The sequence below is a fragment of the Paramisgurnus dabryanus genome, chromosome 20 (assembly GCF_030506205.2).
Source record: "Paramisgurnus dabryanus chromosome 20, PD_genome_1.1, whole genome shotgun sequence".
Classification (NCBI taxonomy): domain Eukaryota; kingdom Metazoa; phylum Chordata; class Actinopteri; order Cypriniformes; family Cobitidae; genus Paramisgurnus; species Paramisgurnus dabryanus.
The window spans coordinates 10,913,912-10,934,313 of NC_133356.1; the positions used below are offsets into that span (position 1 = coordinate 10,913,912).

Here is a 20,402-nt window from a genome sequence, read left to right on the forward strand (position 1 = left end):
TTTTTCATATTTAAATTTCTCACTTCAAGTGAAATATTTAAGTTAAAAAAATTAAAGTAAAATATTTTAGGTATTTTTCAATTGAATTTTAAAGTAGAGCGACTTTCACTTTTTACAGTGTGTCTGTAAATTAAAAATTAAAATAAAAAAAATTCTTATGCACAAATTATACACTGAAAAAAAGTGAATTGTTATATAATAATAAGTTGGATTAACTTAAAAATTCCTTAAATTGGTAACACCTGAAAAAAAAGTTGAAAAAAAAATGTTTTTAGGTGTTACCAATTTAAGAAATGTTTTAAGTTGATCCAACTTTTCACTTTTTACAGTGCACTCTAAAAATTATGGGTAATATTCAACCCAGCATTGGGTCCAAATATAATGTTTAAGTGCTATAATTGGGTCCCCAGTGCTTCTATCAACCTAGAAAATGTGAAAAAGATTAACCCAGTAACTTAGTTTTGGTAAAAAAAATAGGTCATGGAAATTTGGCTCCCCCTGTGATGTCAGAAGGGGGTAATACCACCCTTTAATCTGCACTATCCAACCACTACACTGCCATTTAGTGAAGAGATCAGCTCATGTGCATCTTAAAGGACACACCCAAAACAGCAAATTTTTGCTCAAACCTACAAAGTGTCAATTTTAACAAGTTATAATAAATGATCTATATATGGTATTTTGAACTAAAACTTCACATACATACTCTGGAGACACCAAAGATTTATTTTACATCTTAAAAAAAGTCTTGTGAAATGTCCCCTTTAAACTAAAACCTAACTGGTTGGGTTTGTCCCTTTTTGACCCATTAATTGAAAATAACCAAGCAATTTTAGTGTTGTTCCATAATAATCAATAAAAATACATATGCACAAATAAAGGGACATACAAGGTTCTTAGTATGATTTCATGAAGAACCTTCAACATCCACTGAATGCAGTATTCAGAATATGTGGATTTGGGTTTAGATTTCACTCTATATTACATCGTTCACACATTTCATTTTTATCCTGAGAGGAAAAGGAGACGGTAATTCCCACCGTTTGCTCCAGCTGAACAAATAGCACTTCATAAGTCTGTTCTCGGTTTAACAGTGTTGACATTTCAAAATCTCTCGAGCCACTTCAGGTTACATTGAATACGTTCGGGTGAGGTAGATGCTGTTACAGTGTGTTTGGACGCAGATGTCAGCTGTGGTGACCGCAGGTTTCGTTTCCAAAAATGACTTGTCTCCAACTTACATCACACTCTGCAATGACACATACAGTGAAAAGTTATGAAACAATACAGTATATACTGTACGCTGTTTAAGTCCAGTTAAACAATTTTAACTTGTTTTTATAAGTTATGTTAACTTATCACAAATCAAAACTTATAATATTAGGTTGAATTGACTTGCATAACTAAATTGTTGCTGCATTGTTTCTTATGTAAAAGAAAAGTATAGCCTAGCTGAACAGGACTAATGGACTTGTCAATCAATGTCCATCAAGATTAATGGCTTCGTGTTTACTGTTCATTCTTGAAATCAGTTTGCCAGTAGTCAGGCTGTAAAAAATATACCATTCAACTTGAAACATAATTTAAGGGATTTAGATTGGTTGTGCTTCCTGTTGTTTAAAGTAAAGTTTATTGAGTGACTGCTTCATATTAGTGACCAAAAAAAAACACTTATTGGTAATATGGATAACGGTGTGAGGGGAAATGCTTAGGCGGGCGTCCTGCTGTTTGACAAGAGTTTCCTACATTCAAATCATTCCCGATCTCAGGCCCGTTCTCAGTGGGTGCTCTCTTTAATTACAGGAAATGACCTGTTGTGAACATTCAGGGGTTCACACGTTCTTCTGAAAGCTAACAAAATCATGTGCTAACAACCTCAGGGGTGTTTGATCTAAAAATATATTTTCACAGAAATTGTCTGAACTTGATCGAAAGAACACACCAAATCGTTTAGGGAAAATCTGGTTTAGAGAAGGCTTAAAACTGTACATATGCAATGATCTACATCAGTGGTTCTCAAACTGGGGTCCGGGGCCCCCAGGGGGGCCGCGATAAGGTGCCAGGGGGGCACCAGTTTTATGACATTTTATAAAATACATTAATTTATCGTGAATTCTGTGTAATTAAACCTAAAAAAATAAGCCTACCAACATATAACTTATTATATTTTATTTAATTAAAATGTTAAATTTGAGAAAGTTTTTTTCATAAATTTTCTTTGGGGGGGGCCGCGAAGGAATGCAGTGTACACAAGGGGGGCCGCACGCGGAAAAAGTTTGAGAACCACTGATCTACATAACCACACACAAGACCTTGCCTGTGAAAAAACAGCTAAAGTCATTTTTTTGTGATTTTATGTTTTCTACATAGAATTGTAAAGAACATTATGTGAAAATATAACCTTGATTTATTGACTAAGATCATGATAAAGATTGAAATTAAAGTGAAATCATTGACTGAATTCCAAATTATTAGATTGAGACTTTAGCCTGGGTTTCACAGATCAGTTCACGTGCATTTGCTTAATGGCACTCATATGGAGTCTCTTACTTTAGAAATCAAAAGAATTTGATTGTTTGTAACATTTTGTGCTTTAATTTCTGCAAACATTTACTTTGCAAAGACATAAACACTAGTGTTCTAGATAAACAATGCCCTAACAAAAAACAGACTAAACCCTCCATTCATTTCATCCGAACACAAAAAGTTTTTTCACGCATGCACTCTTAAAAAATAAACCTACTTAAAATGATTTTTCTTAGCGATGCCAATCATTTTTGGTTCCCCAAAGTATCAAAGGTCCTCATAAGATTCATTTCTATCTGACCGTTTTATAGTATGTAAAATGTTTTCCTTTACAAAAACTGTATGTTAAAGGAACCTTTATTTTTAGGATTGTATGCCATGTACAACATGACTCTTCTTGCAGGACATTTTGGAGAAGAAATCTCCAAAATAAGCTATAAAACATGTTTGTCTATTTGGCCCATTTTGTTATATAACAACACATATCTCACAGCTCATCACCAGTGCATTACTGAAACGCATTTGTAAATGATCTGAAATCTCTTTCATAACATTTCATCAGGATGCATGCTGTAGCATGGTTAGGAGTCAGCTTTGAGATTTTGGGGAGGAGCTGTTTTGATACACTATGCTTGCAGAACTCTGGTGAGGGGTTAAAAGGGGAGCTCCAACGGTAGACTCTGGTCTGGAATTGAACCTCAATGCAGTGTCTAGAGCTTCTGGTGCAGGGCCTCGGTTTGGGGATGATACTAGGTGGGGTTATTCACTTCGTTTGTCTCCTGAAATCTCATGCAGCCTACGGCCGCTACGTCAATGCTTCTACCGACTCTGTGATGGTGCCCGCGAGGCTAGCCTGGTTCCTTCAGGAGATACCTGCTTTTCTGGTGCCACTACTTTTGTCGCTGGTCACAGATGGGAATCGGGGCTATAAGGAGCAAGTGATGCTTTGGGTCTTCTGCCTGCATTACTTCAATAGGTAAGCGTGGGAGATGGATTGCAAATGGAATTTATAATGTACAATACTCACTATTACACTAAATATAAGTGAGTGATCATTTGTATTAAATAAAAGCTATTATGATGGCTTTGAACCGCCTATTTATTTATCGCCAAATTACGTTCCTGCTGTCTTTTTGCTATACTCTGAATTGTGTAGCTGGTTTGCACTGAAACCAAGGTATGCCATTTCACCAATTTTGGATGTTATTTGGCTTACCCGGAACAAATGAGGTAAAAATATTTTAATCCAAACACAAAAGACATAAAAGCACCCGGAGGAATGTTCTTGATTGCTGCTTTTGGAGGCATTTATGCTCTGTTGACCGTAACCTAAGACAGAACTGCAGAGGCTTGTTCAAATGTGGGCGAGTTTGATCTGCGTAATTATTCCAGTGAACGGTCAAAGATCAAGAGAATAACATGTTCAATTCAGATGAGGTGTGAGAATGACCGAATACGATGGTTTGTGAGCATGTACACTGTAAAAAATGTTTTGCTGCCTTTATTTTTTTTTGTTGTTGAAGCAACTCAGATATACATGTCATTTTAACTTGCTTTCATTTATCTTGCCTAGTGATGAGTTGTTATAAAATATATATGTCAAATATGTCAACTTCATTTTATAAGTTGCGCAACTCATATCTTTTCAAGAAAAAATAATAGTAAGTTTATTAAAAAAAATTAAGTTAAAGTTAAAATTAATTAATTAATTTTAGTGCAACAAGGAACAATTGTCACAATTGTGCACAATACACAACACTGTACTGTAGACAGATTAATATATTGTAGTACACTGAAAAAAAACTTGTAAATTTTACTTTGAAAAAATCCTCGTAACAATTTGCACAAACTTTTTTTGAGTAAAATTTACTGTTTTTTTAAAGTACAACTTACCTAATAAAATCAAATAAAATCTACTTAATGCATGAAAAAGCATTTATTAAATAATTTATTAAATGTCAATTATTTTTATTTTAGAAGTTAGATTTATTTAATCTTTTAGGTAAAGTTTATTACTTTTTTTAATATTAAAGCATTGCTGCCCTAAAAATATTAAATAAATCTTATTTACTGTTATATGGTACACTGAAAAAAATGATTAATTCAATTTACTCAATTTTTTTAGGTAAGTGGTCGCAATCATTTTATTTAAGCTACATTTAAAAAAACTTTGAAAAACAAAGCAAAACAAAAAACTTTTGTATAAATGTAGCTTAAATAAATTGATTGCAACCACTTACCTTAAAAAATGTAGTAAATTGAATTAATAATTTTTTTCAGTGTAGATTTTATTTACTGTTTGTTATTTTCTTTAACATAGTTCTATGGACTTAGTTATTCTTAGTGTTATAAATGGCATTAACACAAAATTCATGAGTCATTGAATAAACTTGATTCTCCACAGAAACGCACACAAAAAACACTGAAAAAACAACTTGTAAAATTTACTTTAAAAAATTCTCGTAACAATTTGGACAAACTTTTTTAAAGTAAAATTTACTGCTTTTTTAAAGTACAACTTACCTAATAAAATCAATAAAATATAATTAATGCATGAAATATTTTTATTAAATAATTAATTAAATGTCACTTATTTTTATTTTAGAAGTTAGATCTATTTTAATCTTTTAGGTAAAGTTTATTACTTTTTTTAAATTAATAAACTTATTTACTGTTATATGGTACACTGAAAAAAAATTATTCATTCAATTTACTAAATTTTTTGAGGTAAGTGGTCGCAATCAATTTATTTAAGCTACATTTAAACAAAAACATTAGAAAAACAAAACAAAAAACTTTTGCATAAATGTAGCTTAAATAAATTGATTGCAACCACTTACCTTTAAAATTAAAAAATGTAGTAAATTGAATGAATCATTTCTTTCAGTGTAGATTGTATTTACTGTTTGTTATTTTCTTTAACATAGTTCTATGGACTTAGTTACTCTTAGTGTTATAAATGGCATTATAACACAAAATTCATGACTGACTATAAGTCAGTCATTGAATAAACTTGATTTTCCACAGAAACACACATAAAACGCACACAAAACCCTACATTGTCAGCATTGCGGAGAGAAATACAATAACAGGGTTCTGAACAGGATTCATGTAAATAAACACTGTTTACCTGAAAGGTAACTTCACAAAATTATAATTTACAACAAAACCACATCAATAATAGAAGAGCTTAAACCTTTCTGACATTTTTATGACAACAGATATTTAAAGGCATGATCTCTGAAAACCAGTGTTGATGTTTGAAATCACCTAAACAAACACGCCCCTATACCCCAATAGAATCTGGACCTTTATTTGATAGACCCGCCTTACATATAGGCAACCCAGACAAAGATGTCGGTTAGTAGACACGCCCCTTACTGCTGATTGGCTACAAGTGTGTTTGGGTAGTCTGCACGACTCCCTTTTCCAAAGTGTTTTTCAAAAATCATGCATCCGCCTTTAAGTAGGTAAATTTCTTATCATGTCTTATTCTGTGTGCAAAGGATTGTGGGTATTCCTTACAACATGTGCAAATACATTTCTGTTCATTTTACTTGAATGTTTTAGTTTAATGGATTTTATAGGCTTAAGTTAAATAAACTCAGATTTTTGGCTTGAATGCACTAAAGTTTTTGATTAAAATGTACTTAATTATTTTAGGACTATGTGCAGTGACTATAAAACAGTTAAATAATACAAGAAAATATATAATATGACTTACTTTTCCCACACAGTTCATTTTGTCCATGAATTAATTGTGTATTTAACGCCATTTGACTTAGGAAAATCTATGAGGGTTAATGCAATATATTTTACTACACCAAAAAGTTAATTTTTTCAGTGTATAATATTAGATTCAAGTGTTTCTAATATAATACAATAACATGAGCTACAATCCATAATATATAGAGCACATATAAGATGTTATGTATGTAAATTTTGGTTTGCAGGAGCTGCATCTACCCTCTGCGGACCAAAGGACGGCCATATCCGTTCAGCATCATGCTGTCAGGAATCGTGTTTTGTTCTATTAATGGCTTCTTGCAGGCACACTATCTGTTGCACTGTGCTAAATATCAAGATGGTTGGCTCTCTGATGGTCATTTCATAGCTGGTAAAACTCAATTACTAATAAATTACTTTTTTACAGCGACTGTTGTTATACTGTGGACTGGTTTGAAATTGAGTGCCTTTTAAATTTCACATTTAGTCACTTAGCAGATACTTTTATCCAAGAAGGAATGAAAAACATTTCAAAGCAATTTGCCATATAAAAACTACATAATAATAACTGCAGCATTCCACTGAAAATGCTAAAAGCAACATAATACAAAGACTACAGAAGGAGAAGACTACTGGACAAAAGGCAAAAATATGACAGATTTTTTTTTTTAAATAAATAGGGGGTTATTACGGACAAGTTAAGTGTTTACAGAAGACTGCTGAAAGTATTTTTAATAATGCATTTTATTTTTAAGTGTCTATAGGCCCTAAACATTTTATACACCCACACACATGTGAAGAGTGTGTATAAAAGGTAACCATTAATACTGGTGTTTGCATATAAAGTATAGATTTAGATAGATTTAAGTAATTTAACTGATTTATTTTGTCAACACACAGTGAAAAGAGGCTATGTAAAATGATTATACAAGTCAATTCAACCTACTCTAGTAAGATTAACTTAAATTAAACTTCAACTAATGTTAACTTAAAGACATGACAAGTTAACTTAAAGTAACATAATAACATAACAAATAATATTTTTTTACAGTGCATTTTAATAAAGTTCTCTGAAAACATGATAGACATAAAAATTTGTTTTGTTGTATGTGTTAATTATTTTGTTTATAAATACTTTATAGATATAAGAGTATAAAAGTATATGAAAATTTTTTTCCCATTTTTGAATACTGACAAAATATGGAATAACACAAATGTAACTATATAAATTATCTTGTGACAAAAAGCATGCAAAACAAATTAAAACTATGTTAGCAGCTTCAAAGTAGCAAACATTTGCCTAGAATTAGCAAAACCGTACTTTTGGCATTTTATAAAGCAACTTCTTGAGTTCTCATTTTAAATACAAAAAGCTTAAATAGTTTTCTTGATTACTTTTAAGTCATCAATTTCAATAAAAAACGAATAAATTGAATAAAAATGTAATAAAGTGTAATGAAAAAAATTATGTTGGCACCAGTTATAATTTTGTCTACAAAACATGCTTCAATACAGAAAAGAGGTATTTTACATAAGGCAACAAATTAGATACAAATATTGATATTTTAGTTTTTCAAAATTTTGATTACCCCTTTAATTGTTTTAAATGTTAAAAAGTAATTATCTAATGTTTTTTTCTAGGTTTGATTATATTTTTTATAGGAATGGCGATCAATATTCACAGTGATCACATTCTTTGCAACTTAAGAAAACCTGGAGAAATTTCCTACAAAATTCCTACTGGTATGAGGATTTTAAGATCTTTTGAACTCCTGTTGTTTACTTTATCCCAGTTTGTGTAAGCCAACTACAATTAACCTCAATGAATAAAAGCTGGAATAATTTATGTGTTTGTTTTTAAGGTGGCTTGTTTCAGTATGTGTCTGGAGCAAATTATTTCGGGGAAATTGTAGAGTGGCTGGGCTACGCTGTTGCCACTTGGTCTTTACCCACATTTGCTTTCGCTTTTTTCACCATATGCTTCATAGGCCCGAGAGCCTATCATCATCACAGGTAAAACTTCTGATTAGAAAATTACTCACATGGTAATCCAAATTTAGCACTATGTTGTATTTTGAACAGGTACATCATTACTTAAAGTTAAAAAGTTTAGACAGTATAATTCTATAACACACAGAAATAAGGAATAAATTTCTCTATTCTACGCTTTTTCTGCCTATATAAATGTAACAAATTATTATCATTGTTTCCAGATTTTATATCGAGAAGTTCAAAGATTTCCCCAGATCAAGAAAATCTCTAATACCATTTATCTTCTGAGGAACCTGCAGATGAGTAAAGATTACCAGCATTTGACAGAGGGAAAGATTAATTCTTTCTTTTTAAAGAAACATCTGTAAATCTCCTTTTTTATTCTCTGAATTAGTAAATTCTATTTGTAAATTATTGTCAAGAAAAAGAAATAAGGAATATGACTTGGTTGTCAAATGTAAGATTGTAAAAGATTTTAAATGCTTCCTATATACTGTATATAAAAAACTTTCCTGCAACACACTTTTGACAGAAGCTGTAGAAGTATATTAGTTCACATCTCTTTCCCTATGCAAAGAGAGTGCCCATATCTACACTAATCATCACCGTTTTTTATATTGATGTATATACATATGTTTATTACTGTACATATATAGCTCTCACAGAGTAACTGCTGGCAAACTACTGATATAATACTTTATACTGTATATACTGTACATTAATCAAATAAACTCTGCTGGTCTAAGCTATCTGAAAGAAGTTTTCAGTATTCCAAATCATTTTTCAATGTGACAATTTGTGCCTTATTTTGCAGATTTTAATCGAAGAAAGCACTTCTGCTGTGTTGGTGGAGTACCTTTTTAAAATCTCCCAACAGTATCCTGATGGAAAGATGGCAAAATAATTTTTTAAAAATGAAAATTTATTAAATCAGGATATATTAAGAGATATTCACCCCTGTCCTCTTTCTCTTAACCCAAATAGATGTTTCTAAAGGCTTTTGCTCATGGTGACTACCAATTACTGTTTTGGAGGAATTTTCATCGGTTTTCTTACATAAGCCAATGTTATTTAGTGGTCTCTTGAAGATTGTTTTCTTCTTTTATAATGCTCTGTAGGAATGTAAAACTGCTAAAATGCCCTGAACATTTCAAGGGTGTCGATATGTTTTGCACAAAGATATGACCAAAATTTTCATACCTTTACCATCTGTCCTCTTTAGAAATGATGAGCTTTACATCAGTAACACGCAGGTGTAAAACAGTCACTGATAAGATTTTTAATTTGATAATTAATTTCAACAAACCACCTTACATTGCATTTAAAGGTGACATAGAATGATTGAACGGAGTATTTATCCTTGTTCTGTGATGTGACATGTAGACAAAATTTTTTTTGTTTTGGTCTGTAATGCCTTAGAAGCTTCCTAAAAACCTCTCTCAGATAGCTCTATTAGGGTGGGGGATTTTACACAAGTGGTTTTGCACCTATTTGGCTCCCCCTACTGGCTTAACTTGCAATCTCATTACTGATTGGCTGACTTTGCTGCCACTCAAAAAATGTAGCCAATTATTTTAAAGTGGAGGGGCAGTGAGATGCCTGTGATGTCATAAGCATCAGTTTTTCAGATTGGGCCGTTTTCTAAAAGAGGAATTTCTATGACTGAGATGTTTAGCATGTCTGGCACTTTTTGTATGTTCGTGAATGTGGGTAGACTAGCATTATTCAACAAAGACAAGGTAAAAATGTTTTTTCATTCTCTGTCCCCTTTAAACGGACCGGATACACCCAAAACGACACATTTTTGCTCACACTGACAAAATGTCAATTTTAACATGCTATAATAAATGATCTATATGGTATTTTGTGCTAAAACTTCACATATGTACTGTGGGGACACCAAAGACTTATTTAACATCTTTAAAAAAATCTCATAATATGTTCCCTGTATGTTCGTGTGTAATCAGACTTTAGTGTAGAGTCTTGTGGGTATTTCGTGAATGTGTCTCTTTTGTTATAAACCTTTTGAAGTGTGTACAGTAGGCACTTGTTTTGATAAGATGCATGATGCATATAGGTTCACACGATGCAACAAACACATATTTTGACATGACGAGCAGCACGCGACACTCCAAACACATATTTTCTGAGTTTTAACTCTTTGTTTCATGTACATGTAATTTATTTAGCTTGGATTATGGCCCAGCACAATGTATAAGAGGAGATGTGTAAATGTGAAACAAGAAACAGCATCAGCCAGAATATTACTGGTGGTACTGAGTAATCATCTCTTCCTTTTCCAAGTAAATCAATACGATAATAAAGGGTTCTCTTTTTTTGGTATGGAATTTTGGATATCAGTGCTACACTGTAAAAAATAGCTGTAATTATGCAGCTGGTTGTCAGTAACTTACTGTAGAAGATAAAGACTGAAAATGTTTCATGTTCATTTAACTTTGAACAAACTGTTTCCAGAAAATAACATAAATGTAAAATCTACAGTAAGTTACTGGCAACTATACCCAGTAATACTGTAATTTCTACAGACTTTTTTACAGTGTAGGTGCATCTGAACAGACAGAACTTCACACTTTTGGACTATGCACCGTATGCTCTTTCCTGTATCCCTATACATGCCAAAATCGTCCACTTAAAAACGCTACTCATACCCTGGTGTGATGTAAAAGGCTAAATATAGACTGTGTGAGGCGTGTCTCCAAAAACACATTGTCTTGCAGAGGTCTGGTTTCATAGGAAATGATTTTAAGGACACATTTATCGAGGTTGTGGGTGATATTACCTTCCATTGTTCCCTGTCTTATGTTGCTTGCTTGTCAGAAGTGTTGGTCTCATTTCAGAGGTAAAACCTTGAAATCAAGGGACAGAGTTGCTAAAAAATTGGTGTTGCGGATGTTTCATATAATGACAAAAGAATCCAGAGCAGGATGGAAAAGTGCATTTGGCATGCATTTATGTGAAACTTCAATATAAGATAATCTTTTCCACACCCTTGGTTTATAAACAGTTGAAAGCTGTTTGGAGCACATTTTTAAATACTGAATACCTCAGTTTGATCTGCTGTTGCAGCTCAGTTTCTTGTTAAAAACTTGATTTGCTACATTCATTTGGGAGAGGTATAGCTCAGTCAAAAGCTTCGGGTTCAGTTTCTGTCTGGCCCTGGGCTCTCAACTTATTTTCACATAGTAACTTTATTGAATCCAACTGTGTTTGGGAAACTTTGCTGGGTGAGAAGTAGGGCAAAATAATATTTATGATTATTTTGGTAAAATCATAATTACGATCATTTAACACGATTTTTGAAAACATGCATTTATTTAACTTTTTATTAAGTAAGTTTTGCAATAGGCTACACGTTTCAAAGCAGCGGTGTCTTCAAAGTGCCTTACAAACACACCGGTCACAAAATGTCATTCTTAGGATATTCCTGTAATATGTCCATTAAGCCATTGCCTGTTTTTGGGGTGTCATGTTTGTTTGTTTATTCTTAGTGCCATATTATTCTAGTAACTATGGCAAGAACTGGTTTCCATGCACAAGTTCTGTAAGAATTTATATATATTATACATATAACATATATTTTTATGTTACTTTAACTTAACAATTTAAGTTAAACAATTTCAACTTGTTTTTCTAAGTCATGTAAGCTTATCACAGGTCAAAACCGAGAGGAAACCTTCAATCTCTCTGATTAAGCCAATACGGAAGTGGTTTAAACTGCAATTCATGGACTGCTGGCTCCAAAAGGCAGTCAATTCCCATAGACCTCCATGTTAAAATGCCCAACTTTACAGTAGAAAATCATGTTTACAGCCTGGTACAAAAAGTGTTTTTTTGTCTATATAGCTCATTTTGCTCTTCATGACAACTTTGAGGGGGGTGACATTTTTTAACTCCATTTAATTTAACCCTTAAAGTTCTGCATAATTAAGTGAAGCGTGGCCAAGATGGTGATGGCAGGCACTGCCTACTTTAAGCTTCAAAAATGCTCTTAACCTATGGGTGACGTCACGGACACTACGTCCATATTTTTTTTACAGTCTATGGTCAAAACTTAAAAAAGTAGGTTGAATTGACTTGCATAATTAAGTTGTTTAAACTTCGTGCTGAATTTTTTTTTACAGCATATACATTTGGGCGAGGGGCAATTTGGCATCTCCAATTTGTTTTTGGCCTGTGAGAGGAAACCGGAGAAAACCCACAATGAGTGCGTTTACATGCACAGTCTTACGCCGATTATACTTAATAAACTGATAACACCTGGGGTCATGTAAACGCGTAAAGCAGTTTTCTTTAATCGGGGAAAGCCCATAAATGGCGTAAGCAAAAACCGATTGGCACAGGTAGTTTTTTGCTCATTACGCCGATTTTGCGTGGCATGTAAACACCTTAACCGGCTTTCTCACGGTTTTGTCCATGTGCGCATGTCTCCGCGTATGAAAGATAAACGTCACACGCGGAAGTAAGTTCAAAGTAATGCATAAAAGTCTCCGCTCGACTAAAGCAGTTGGCAGAGAAACTGTTAAAATAGAAGCTTATGTTACATTTACAGGTTCTGCAAACACGAGAAGAGATACAACAGTATAGCTTAAGACAGATATGTCGTTGACTTTTTGATCGACTATTATGTACTATAGGTGGTGACGTCACTGCCTGCGAGAAAACTGATTATTCTCCAAGTCCCATGTAAACGCAGTTGACTGCATAGCCGGCTTATTGATTTGCATGTAAACGCATGAAAACAGTTTTCTATAATAAGCAGATTTTTTATCCGCTTATTCTGTGCATGTAAACGTACTCAATGACACAGGGAGAACATGCACTCCACACAGAAAGGCCACCTGACCTACCCAGTGCTCGCACCAGGCACTTTCTTGTTGTGAAGAAACAGTGCTACCCACTAATCTGTCCCAGGGTGTCAAGATCAAAAATATACAGTAAATTAACAGTGTGTGCTAGATTTGTGAACTACAGTCAATGGACTTCCAAGACCCACTAATCATTACCTGTACAGTTTTAAACATGGCCTTATAATTATTTAGAAATCGCATGCTCACAATAAGTTTGAGTTTTTCTTCTGAAGCTTTTGCAAGACATTAACCATGATTTATAAATAAAAAATGATCTGACAATCAGTGTTTAAAGGATGTGTTATTTTATATTCCCTTTCTCTCAGAAATCTCAAAACTGAGAAGTAAAATGGGTTGTTAATGTATACTAACAGTTATATGACAATAGCCAACAATCATAATACATTTGATATCCTCATTAAAGCTCTAAACTTCATCTCACTGATACCTCATCATACCATGCTTAAAAATGAATTTTTGCACTGTTTGGCATAGCCTCCGAAACCAAAGACTACACCTAGTGTTGATTCCTGAGAAGTACATCAACACAACACTTGTCCGAACTTGTTCTCAAAGGAGAAAAAAATCCACTAGACAATCCTATGCAGTCATGTTTTCAAAAGTTAACTACTACTGGAGCAACCTTATGAACTGTGCCATATTTAAGGGCATAATGGCGATAACTCAAAGTAAAACTTTCACCTCCATCTGCCAATAACTGCTAAACTGAGAAAATATACTTTAATATAACTGTATTTTGTCATGTTTTTATATAAAAAAACTTTATTTCTATTACAATGGAATTATTTTTTTTTATTTTTCCATTGGGGTTTGGAATGCTTTATTCTGACTGGTTTAGAAATGTTCCATGGCTATGGATTATTTTTCAAAAAACGCACACCTGACGTGTTAAATGTCTAATGACTAGCAGAGCAATGTCTTATCAATGTTTGTGGTATAAGCATAATAATTTACTTCAGTCCTTTTAAATTATTGGAAAATATTTCGATTAGAGTAGATAGGGCAGGGGATTTGTAATTTCTTTCCTCCCATCTACAGAGGTTAGTTATTCCCCATTTTTTCCTTTTTAGAATTGTTTTGTTTGTTATTTTGGGCGCGGGAGGGGGGTCACCCTTAAGTTGTAATACTCATTACTATATTGAACAAAAAACAAAATTGCCTGTTGTCCATTACAATAACATATTTAACTATATTGCCTGGTGTTTCTCTTGTATTTGGTCTGACGGCTGTGGGAGTCTCAACTCCTATTTATTTATTACAACTTTTCCTCTAGAGGTTGTAATCTAACGGCCAATGTCTGCTTCATGACGTGCCACATTACCACCTTGGGTATGCATTATTTTTAAATAATTAATCGACCCATTGTCAATTATTCCTTATGTATGTAGCTTCTGTTCTATGTATGCATGTATGACAAAAACATGAAAACACTTATTTGTTTTGGTGGCTTAATTGGGAAAAATGAACATCTGACTTTTTCCATGTTTAAGTGCTATAATTGGGTCGCCAGTGCTTCTATCAACCAAGAAAATGTAAAAAAAACAACAACAAAATTACTTAGTTTTGGTAAACCATTCTCTGCAATATGTGAAAAAAATAGGTCATTGAAATTTGGCTCTCCTGTGATGTCAGAAGAGAATAATACCGCCCCTTAATTTGCACTATCCAAACACGGCACTGACATTTAGCGCAGAGGTCAACTCATTTGCATTTAAAAGGACACACCCCAAAACAGCACATTTTTGGCTCACACCTACAGAGTGGCAATTTTAACATGCTATAATAAATTATCTATTTTAAGCTAGAACTTCATATACGTACTCTGGAGACACCAAAGATTTATTTTACATCTTAAAAAAGTCTTGTGAAATGTCCCCTTTAAGAAATTGTGCCTTTACGCTACCAGCTCTGTGTCATACATTTGAAATCATGAGTGTGGTGTAAAACATTTTCATCAAAATTTAATTTACATCCCTGATGATGTATTTTACATCCAAAACAAGATTAGCAATCTCAACCGCCATATTCAAAGCATTAAGCTTGGCAGAAAATGAATCCAATATTTTGGGCCGATTGTGAGTGTTTTCTGGGGAAACGGGAGAGAATGTGGAGTAAGCTGTATTGAAATGGGTCTTCTCCAGTTTGAATCTGTCCTCCATCAGGCCACAACCACAGGTCTTTCTGGCACTGGTATGTGAGTCCATACCTGAGACCCAATGGTGAGCATATGTCAGGTCAATGAGACAGTCGTGTCCATCATGCTCTAAAGAAAGAGTCACTGCTCGCAGAGAGCTGCAAAAAACATCCATTGCCATAAGGATCTCAGATTGAGTCACACCAAGAATTGTGGCAGTTTCTGCGACTGTGGACTGATTCTGTGAATTAAATAATAAATAAATAGATGAATAAATAAATTAATCTGTCATATGAGGACAGGACATATCAACTAATTAGTAATACACGTATGGGTCATACACTTCTGGAAACCACAGATACAATAGGCTATGCATCTTTAGTGTTTGGCCCCTAAAGAATATTAAAATAAGCTTGACATATAAAAAATGATAATGCATAAATCCTTTTATAAAACAACGACTAGTAAAACTTCTTAAGTGAAACAATACAAAACTGAATAGCCGGAATAGAGTACCATGTGTGTGATGTAGGTGGCCAGCAGTGTCTCGGTACAGCCTCCTCCGAGCAGGGCGTAGGGATCTCTTAGAGTCAGTCGCAAAACATGTTCTGCCCTTTGGCATGTCATCTGTCCAACAAATGGAACAAATGTTCATGATATGAGAGGAATAAAAGAGGAAATCAAGGCAATATATTTTAATGAACAACAGGCCAATAAATCTAAAGTGCGACATCGTAACACAAACACACATTAAAACTAAAAGAAATCAACTTATGAATGTGGAGAATGCATCATAACACCCAATGTAACCCAAAAGCTATTAACTTTCTAAAAGACCGTGAGATTTGATTTTGAATTGTGATCCTTTCTTGTCTCACAAGAGAGTGTCTAGATATATAATCTAATTTAAACGTAATGAGCATAAATGGTGTTAGGGTTTGTAATATTGATGCACTTATGTGAACCAGTACAAACTGTCACATTGAACCGCTGACCTTTGTGTAACTAACGCAATGCTCTGCCAGTTGGTCTACAGCTGTGGTTCTCAAACAGGGGACCTGAGATGGTGCCACGTGGCACCAGTTTTATGACATTTTTTTAAATACATTAAATCATCATACATTCTGTGCAATTAAGCAATAAGGCTACTAACCAACAGAACTACATTGTATATTTTAATATGTTTTGTTTAATTCAAATTCTGTTTGTAATTGTTTAAAGGAAAACACCACCATTTTTTAATATTTTACTATGTTCTTACCTCAACTTAGACCAATTAATACATACCTATCTTTTTTCAATGCGTCCACTTAATCTTTGTACAGCGTGTCGTGAATGTGTTAGCATTTAGCCTAGCCCCATTCATTCCTTGGGATCCAAACAGGTTTGAATTTAGAAGCCACCAAACACTTCCATGTTTTCCCTATTTAAAGACTTGTGGGTGGTTTCCTGGAAAGGGATTAGCTTAAGACAGGACTAGGCCTTAGTTTAATTAAGAAATATAACTAGTTTTAACAAACATGCCTTACTAAAAACATTACTTGTGTGCATTTTGAGGCAAAACAAAGGACCCTGAAGTATTTTAAGATATGTCAGTGCAAGTTGTTTTCAGTTTGGACAGCTCTTACATTTATTTTAGTCTAGGACTAGTCTAATCCCTGTCCAGGAAACCGCCCCTTGGTGGCACAAAATAAAATGCGCTTTAAAAATTGCCACGTTTTATTTTGAGCAAGCATACTTACTCGTGTAGCTACTCATGTAACTGTCTTTAAATAGGGAAAACATGAAAGTGTTTGGTGGCTTCTAAATTTTACCCTGTTTGGATCCTAAGGACTGAATGGGGCTAGGCTAAATTCTAACAAATTTACGACGCGCTGTACAAAGATTAATTGTATTCACCCAATCTAAGCGGAAGAAAATAGTAAAATATTGAAAAACGGTGATGTTTTCCTTTATTGTCATGAATTCTCTTTGTGGGAGGGGAACACAAAGGGATGCACCCTACACAAAAGGCTGCAGGAACAACAATTAAACAACAGGATTTAAAGTAAAATAGTTTTGTCTAAACAGATGTCTATACACTCCCAGGGAACAAGCCAAATGTAGCTTGAGGAAGGAAATAAAAATGTAATTAATAAAGATTCATTACAGTCACATTAGTTTTCTATTCAATTGAATCTATTCGATATTTGGTAAGATGTATTTCCTAAAAAAACATAATGATTATAATAAAGATATACATTGAATATAATCAAACAACAATTACAATTTCATTTTTAGACATAACTTTGCTACATAAAGTTCACTACATTACAAAAGTTATCCAACCTTGAGCTCTTCAAGCATAGTTTCATTTCTGTGGCAGAGTACCATGCTGCTAAATGCAATCTCTTTAGAAGGAAGAATCTGGAGCAGCTCTTTGGATCCGCATGATTGAAAACTGAACCCTCGAACCTCCCCGTAAGATTCAGAAGGGACTGGAGAGCACAGGGAGGCAACAGCCTGAGCACCTGAAATATTAAACAAGAGTTAAAACTGAAGTGTCCACTTTTTGCACAACTAGCATAACCAAAGGGCAGAATAGCATAAAATAACATTATAGTCAAATTGATCTACAATTGGCATACTTTTAGGCGTTTCAGCAATTTAAGATGACATAATGAACACACTCGGAAAAACGTACAAAAGCTGTCACTGGGACAGTACCCTTCAAAAAGGTCCTAATATGTACCATTTAGATAAAGATATGTACCTGTGAGGTACTAATATGCACTCCTTAGGTACAAATGCATACTTTTTGAAGGGTAGCGGTCAAGTGACAGCTTTTGTACCTTTTTCTGAGACTAGTCTGAAATACATTAAAGGGAAACTCAACTTTTTTAAAAAAATATGCTAATTTTCCAGCTCCCCTTCAGTTTCACATTTGATTTTTACCATTTTGGAATACATTCAGACGATCTCCGGGTCTGGTGGTACCACTTTTAACATAATTGAATCTGATTAGACCATTAGCATTGTGCTTAAAAATAACCAAAAAGTTTGGATATTTTTCTTATTTAAAACTTGACTCTTCTGTAGTTATATTGTGTACTAAAAATGACGGAAAATGAAAAGTTGTGATTTTGTAGGCAGATATGGCAAGGTACTATACTCATATTCTGGCGTAATAATCAAGGACTTTGGCTGCAGCAGGCACAGTGATATTACGCAGCACCCGAAAATAGTCCCCTGCTATTGAAAGTTAACAAGGGGACTACTTTCACGCAACGCCTAATATCATTGTGCCTGCTGCAGCCATGGTATGGCAGCAAAGCCCTTGATTATTACCCCAGAATGAGAGTATAGTTCCTAGACATATCGGCGTAGAAAATCGCAAATTTAAATTTTTCGTCGGTCTTAGTACACGACGTAACTATAGAAGAGTCAAGTTTAAAATAGGAAAAACATCGAAACTCTTTGGTTGTTTTTTAGTGTGATACTAACGGTCTAATCAGATTCAATGGATTATGCTAAGCTATGCTCAAGTGGTACCGCTAGACCCGGAGATTGGATTACAGATGAATGGATTCCAATACAGTAAAAATCAAATGTTTAACTCTAGAGGAGCCGGAAAATTAGCATATTTTCAAAAAAGTGGAGTGTCCCTTTAAGACATCTTTAAGACTTTATAAGTAATCAAATACGCTTATTTTTATTGCAGATTTCTGTTACATTAAATATCATAACATCTCAATACCCAAAATGGTTGCAAAAAATTCATTTACCAGTTATCTGTACAAATGGCTCCATCATCCCAAGTCCGAGTCTCTCTATCACAATAACTGCATGGTCCCTCAAATATTGCTGAAGAACTGGATGCACTACTTTTTGACATGCAAACAAGGTCACATCATCCTTAACAATGTGTTCCCCAATCCTAAGGAGCTGCTGAAGAAGCTCAAACTCGGGGTCCACACCGCAACACAACTCCAATGTCACATCACCAACATCTGAGATGTCACCTGCCAAAGACGTGCTAAAAAGCACCACCTTAAATGGGCCAGGTCCCAGTCTCTTTAGATCTTCAGGTTGAAGCATCTCAGGGACATCCACCAGCAGTCCTGGGAACAGAGCAGAATCGCTCACCGATTGGCTCTCAATACCAATAGTGACTGTCCTGCCAAAACAAGTCACATCAGGAGAGTCACATGGGATTGAATAAAGGAAGGCTCGTGTGATGAGTGAACTGATATGTTGTGTCTCCTTGCTATTCAACATGCAGCCTGGTTTGCTTGTGACCATACTGGTGGCCAGTGCAACCAGTGAATCACAGCTGCTAAAGTCCACCCGGACTTTACAAATACAGCTGTCATCTTTCAAATACACGTTGCATTCTTTCAAAAGGTGCTTATATATTTTGGCTGCTGCAACAGTCCCGAGGCCAAGTTTTTGAGTATTTTCGATGAGTTTGAGACTGAAAATCCCCAAAAATAGCCCACAGTCGCTGTAACGTGTGGTGTGATGTTGAATAGCCGTCGAGATTAGTTTGAGAAGAGGATCAGACAGATCTAAGCGTTTGAGCAACACTGTGGAAGTTGATGTGGTCAGAACGTTCCCACCAACATTGTTATGAATTTGTTTTAATCTGCCAGTAGGTCCGTATCCCGTACTCAGTATATCTCTAAACAGAGAAATCCTTTGGCAGATTTTGCTGTTGAAAAGCGGTTCATCTGTGCACACAGCCGGTTTCTTCTTACAAATGCGAGACATGCTGTGGCTTCTTTTACTAAAGGTTTCAGGTTTCACGAATATTACATGACAGTTACTACCATCAAGACACGAAGAGGAAACAAATAGTTTTCATTTTCAGGAGTACAATATGAGTTTAGCGAACTTAGTTTGAAACAATCGTCGGTGCTATTTTCTATATAAAACACTTTCAAAAATAAAGTGACGCATACATATAACGTTAAACACAAAACGAATACATACCCCAAAGTTTTGTTTATCTGATAAAGTAAACCTAAAAGGCAAAAACCGCTTTAAACCATACGGCAAATGCCAGGCTGTTGCTGTTTACGTACTACACATGGTTTGACGTAGTGTCCAAGGCATGCCAGTTCTAATATATTTATTTCAAATTGAACAAACATTAA

General features: G+C 34.3%; 2 protein-coding genes across 2 annotated transcripts; one reads left to right on the forward strand and one right to left on the reverse strand.

The window, feature by feature from the left end:
* The first annotated feature begins 3,149 nt into the window (after positions 1 to 3,149).
* On the forward strand, positions 3,150 to 8,973 carry srd5a2b (steroid-5-alpha-reductase, alpha polypeptide 2b). The gene is made up of 5 exons (XM_065296410.1): positions 3,150 to 3,502; positions 6,480 to 6,643; positions 7,894 to 7,995; positions 8,115 to 8,265; positions 8,466 to 8,973. Exons 1-5 carry the CDS (start codon positions 3,228 to 3,230, stop codon positions 8,530 to 8,532), a joined length of 759 nt encoding a protein of 252 aa, XP_065152482.1. The 5' UTR covers positions 3,150 to 3,227; the 3' UTR covers positions 8,533 to 8,973.
* Positions 8,974 to 13,474: 4,501 nt separating this feature from the next.
* mkks (MKKS centrosomal shuttling protein) lies at positions 13,475 to 20,325 on the reverse strand. Its single transcript, XM_065296406.2, has 4 exons — positions 19,032 to 20,325; positions 17,596 to 17,777; positions 15,784 to 15,894; positions 13,475 to 15,508 (listed from the first exon to the last, which is right to left on the reverse strand). Exons 1-4 carry the CDS (start codon positions 20,014 to 20,016, stop codon positions 15,095 to 15,097), a joined length of 1,692 nt encoding a protein of 563 aa, XP_065152478.1. The 5' UTR covers positions 20,017 to 20,325; the 3' UTR covers positions 13,475 to 15,094.
* Positions 20,326 to 20,402: the final 77 nt, after the last annotated feature.

Excerpts from the sequence above, each read along its gene's own strand:
- mkks (XM_065296406.2), bottom strand. The coding sequence starts at position 20,016 with ATGTCTCGCATTTGTAAGAAGAAACCGGCTGTGTGCACAGATGAACCG. Across the intron at positions 15,895-17,595 it reads CTATGCTTGAAGAGCTCAAG|ATGACATGCCAAAGGGCAGA; the intron begins GTTGGATAACTT and ends TTTGTTGGACAG. Across the intron at positions 15,509-15,783 it reads CCACCTACATCACACACATG|AATCAGTCCACAGTCGCAGA; the intron begins GTACTCTATTCC and ends TTTAATTCACAG.
- srd5a2b (XM_065296410.1), top strand. The coding sequence starts at position 3,228 with ATGCAGTGTCTAGAGCTTCTGGTGCAGGGCCTCGGTTTGGGGATGATA. Across the intron at positions 7,996-8,114 it reads TTCCTACAAAATTCCTACTG|GTGGCTTGTTTCAGTATGTG; the intron begins GTATGAGGATTT and ends TTTGTTTTTAAG. Across the intron at positions 8,266-8,465 it reads AGAGCCTATCATCATCACAG|ATTTTATATCGAGAAGTTCA; the intron begins GTAAAACTTCTG and ends CATTGTTTCCAG.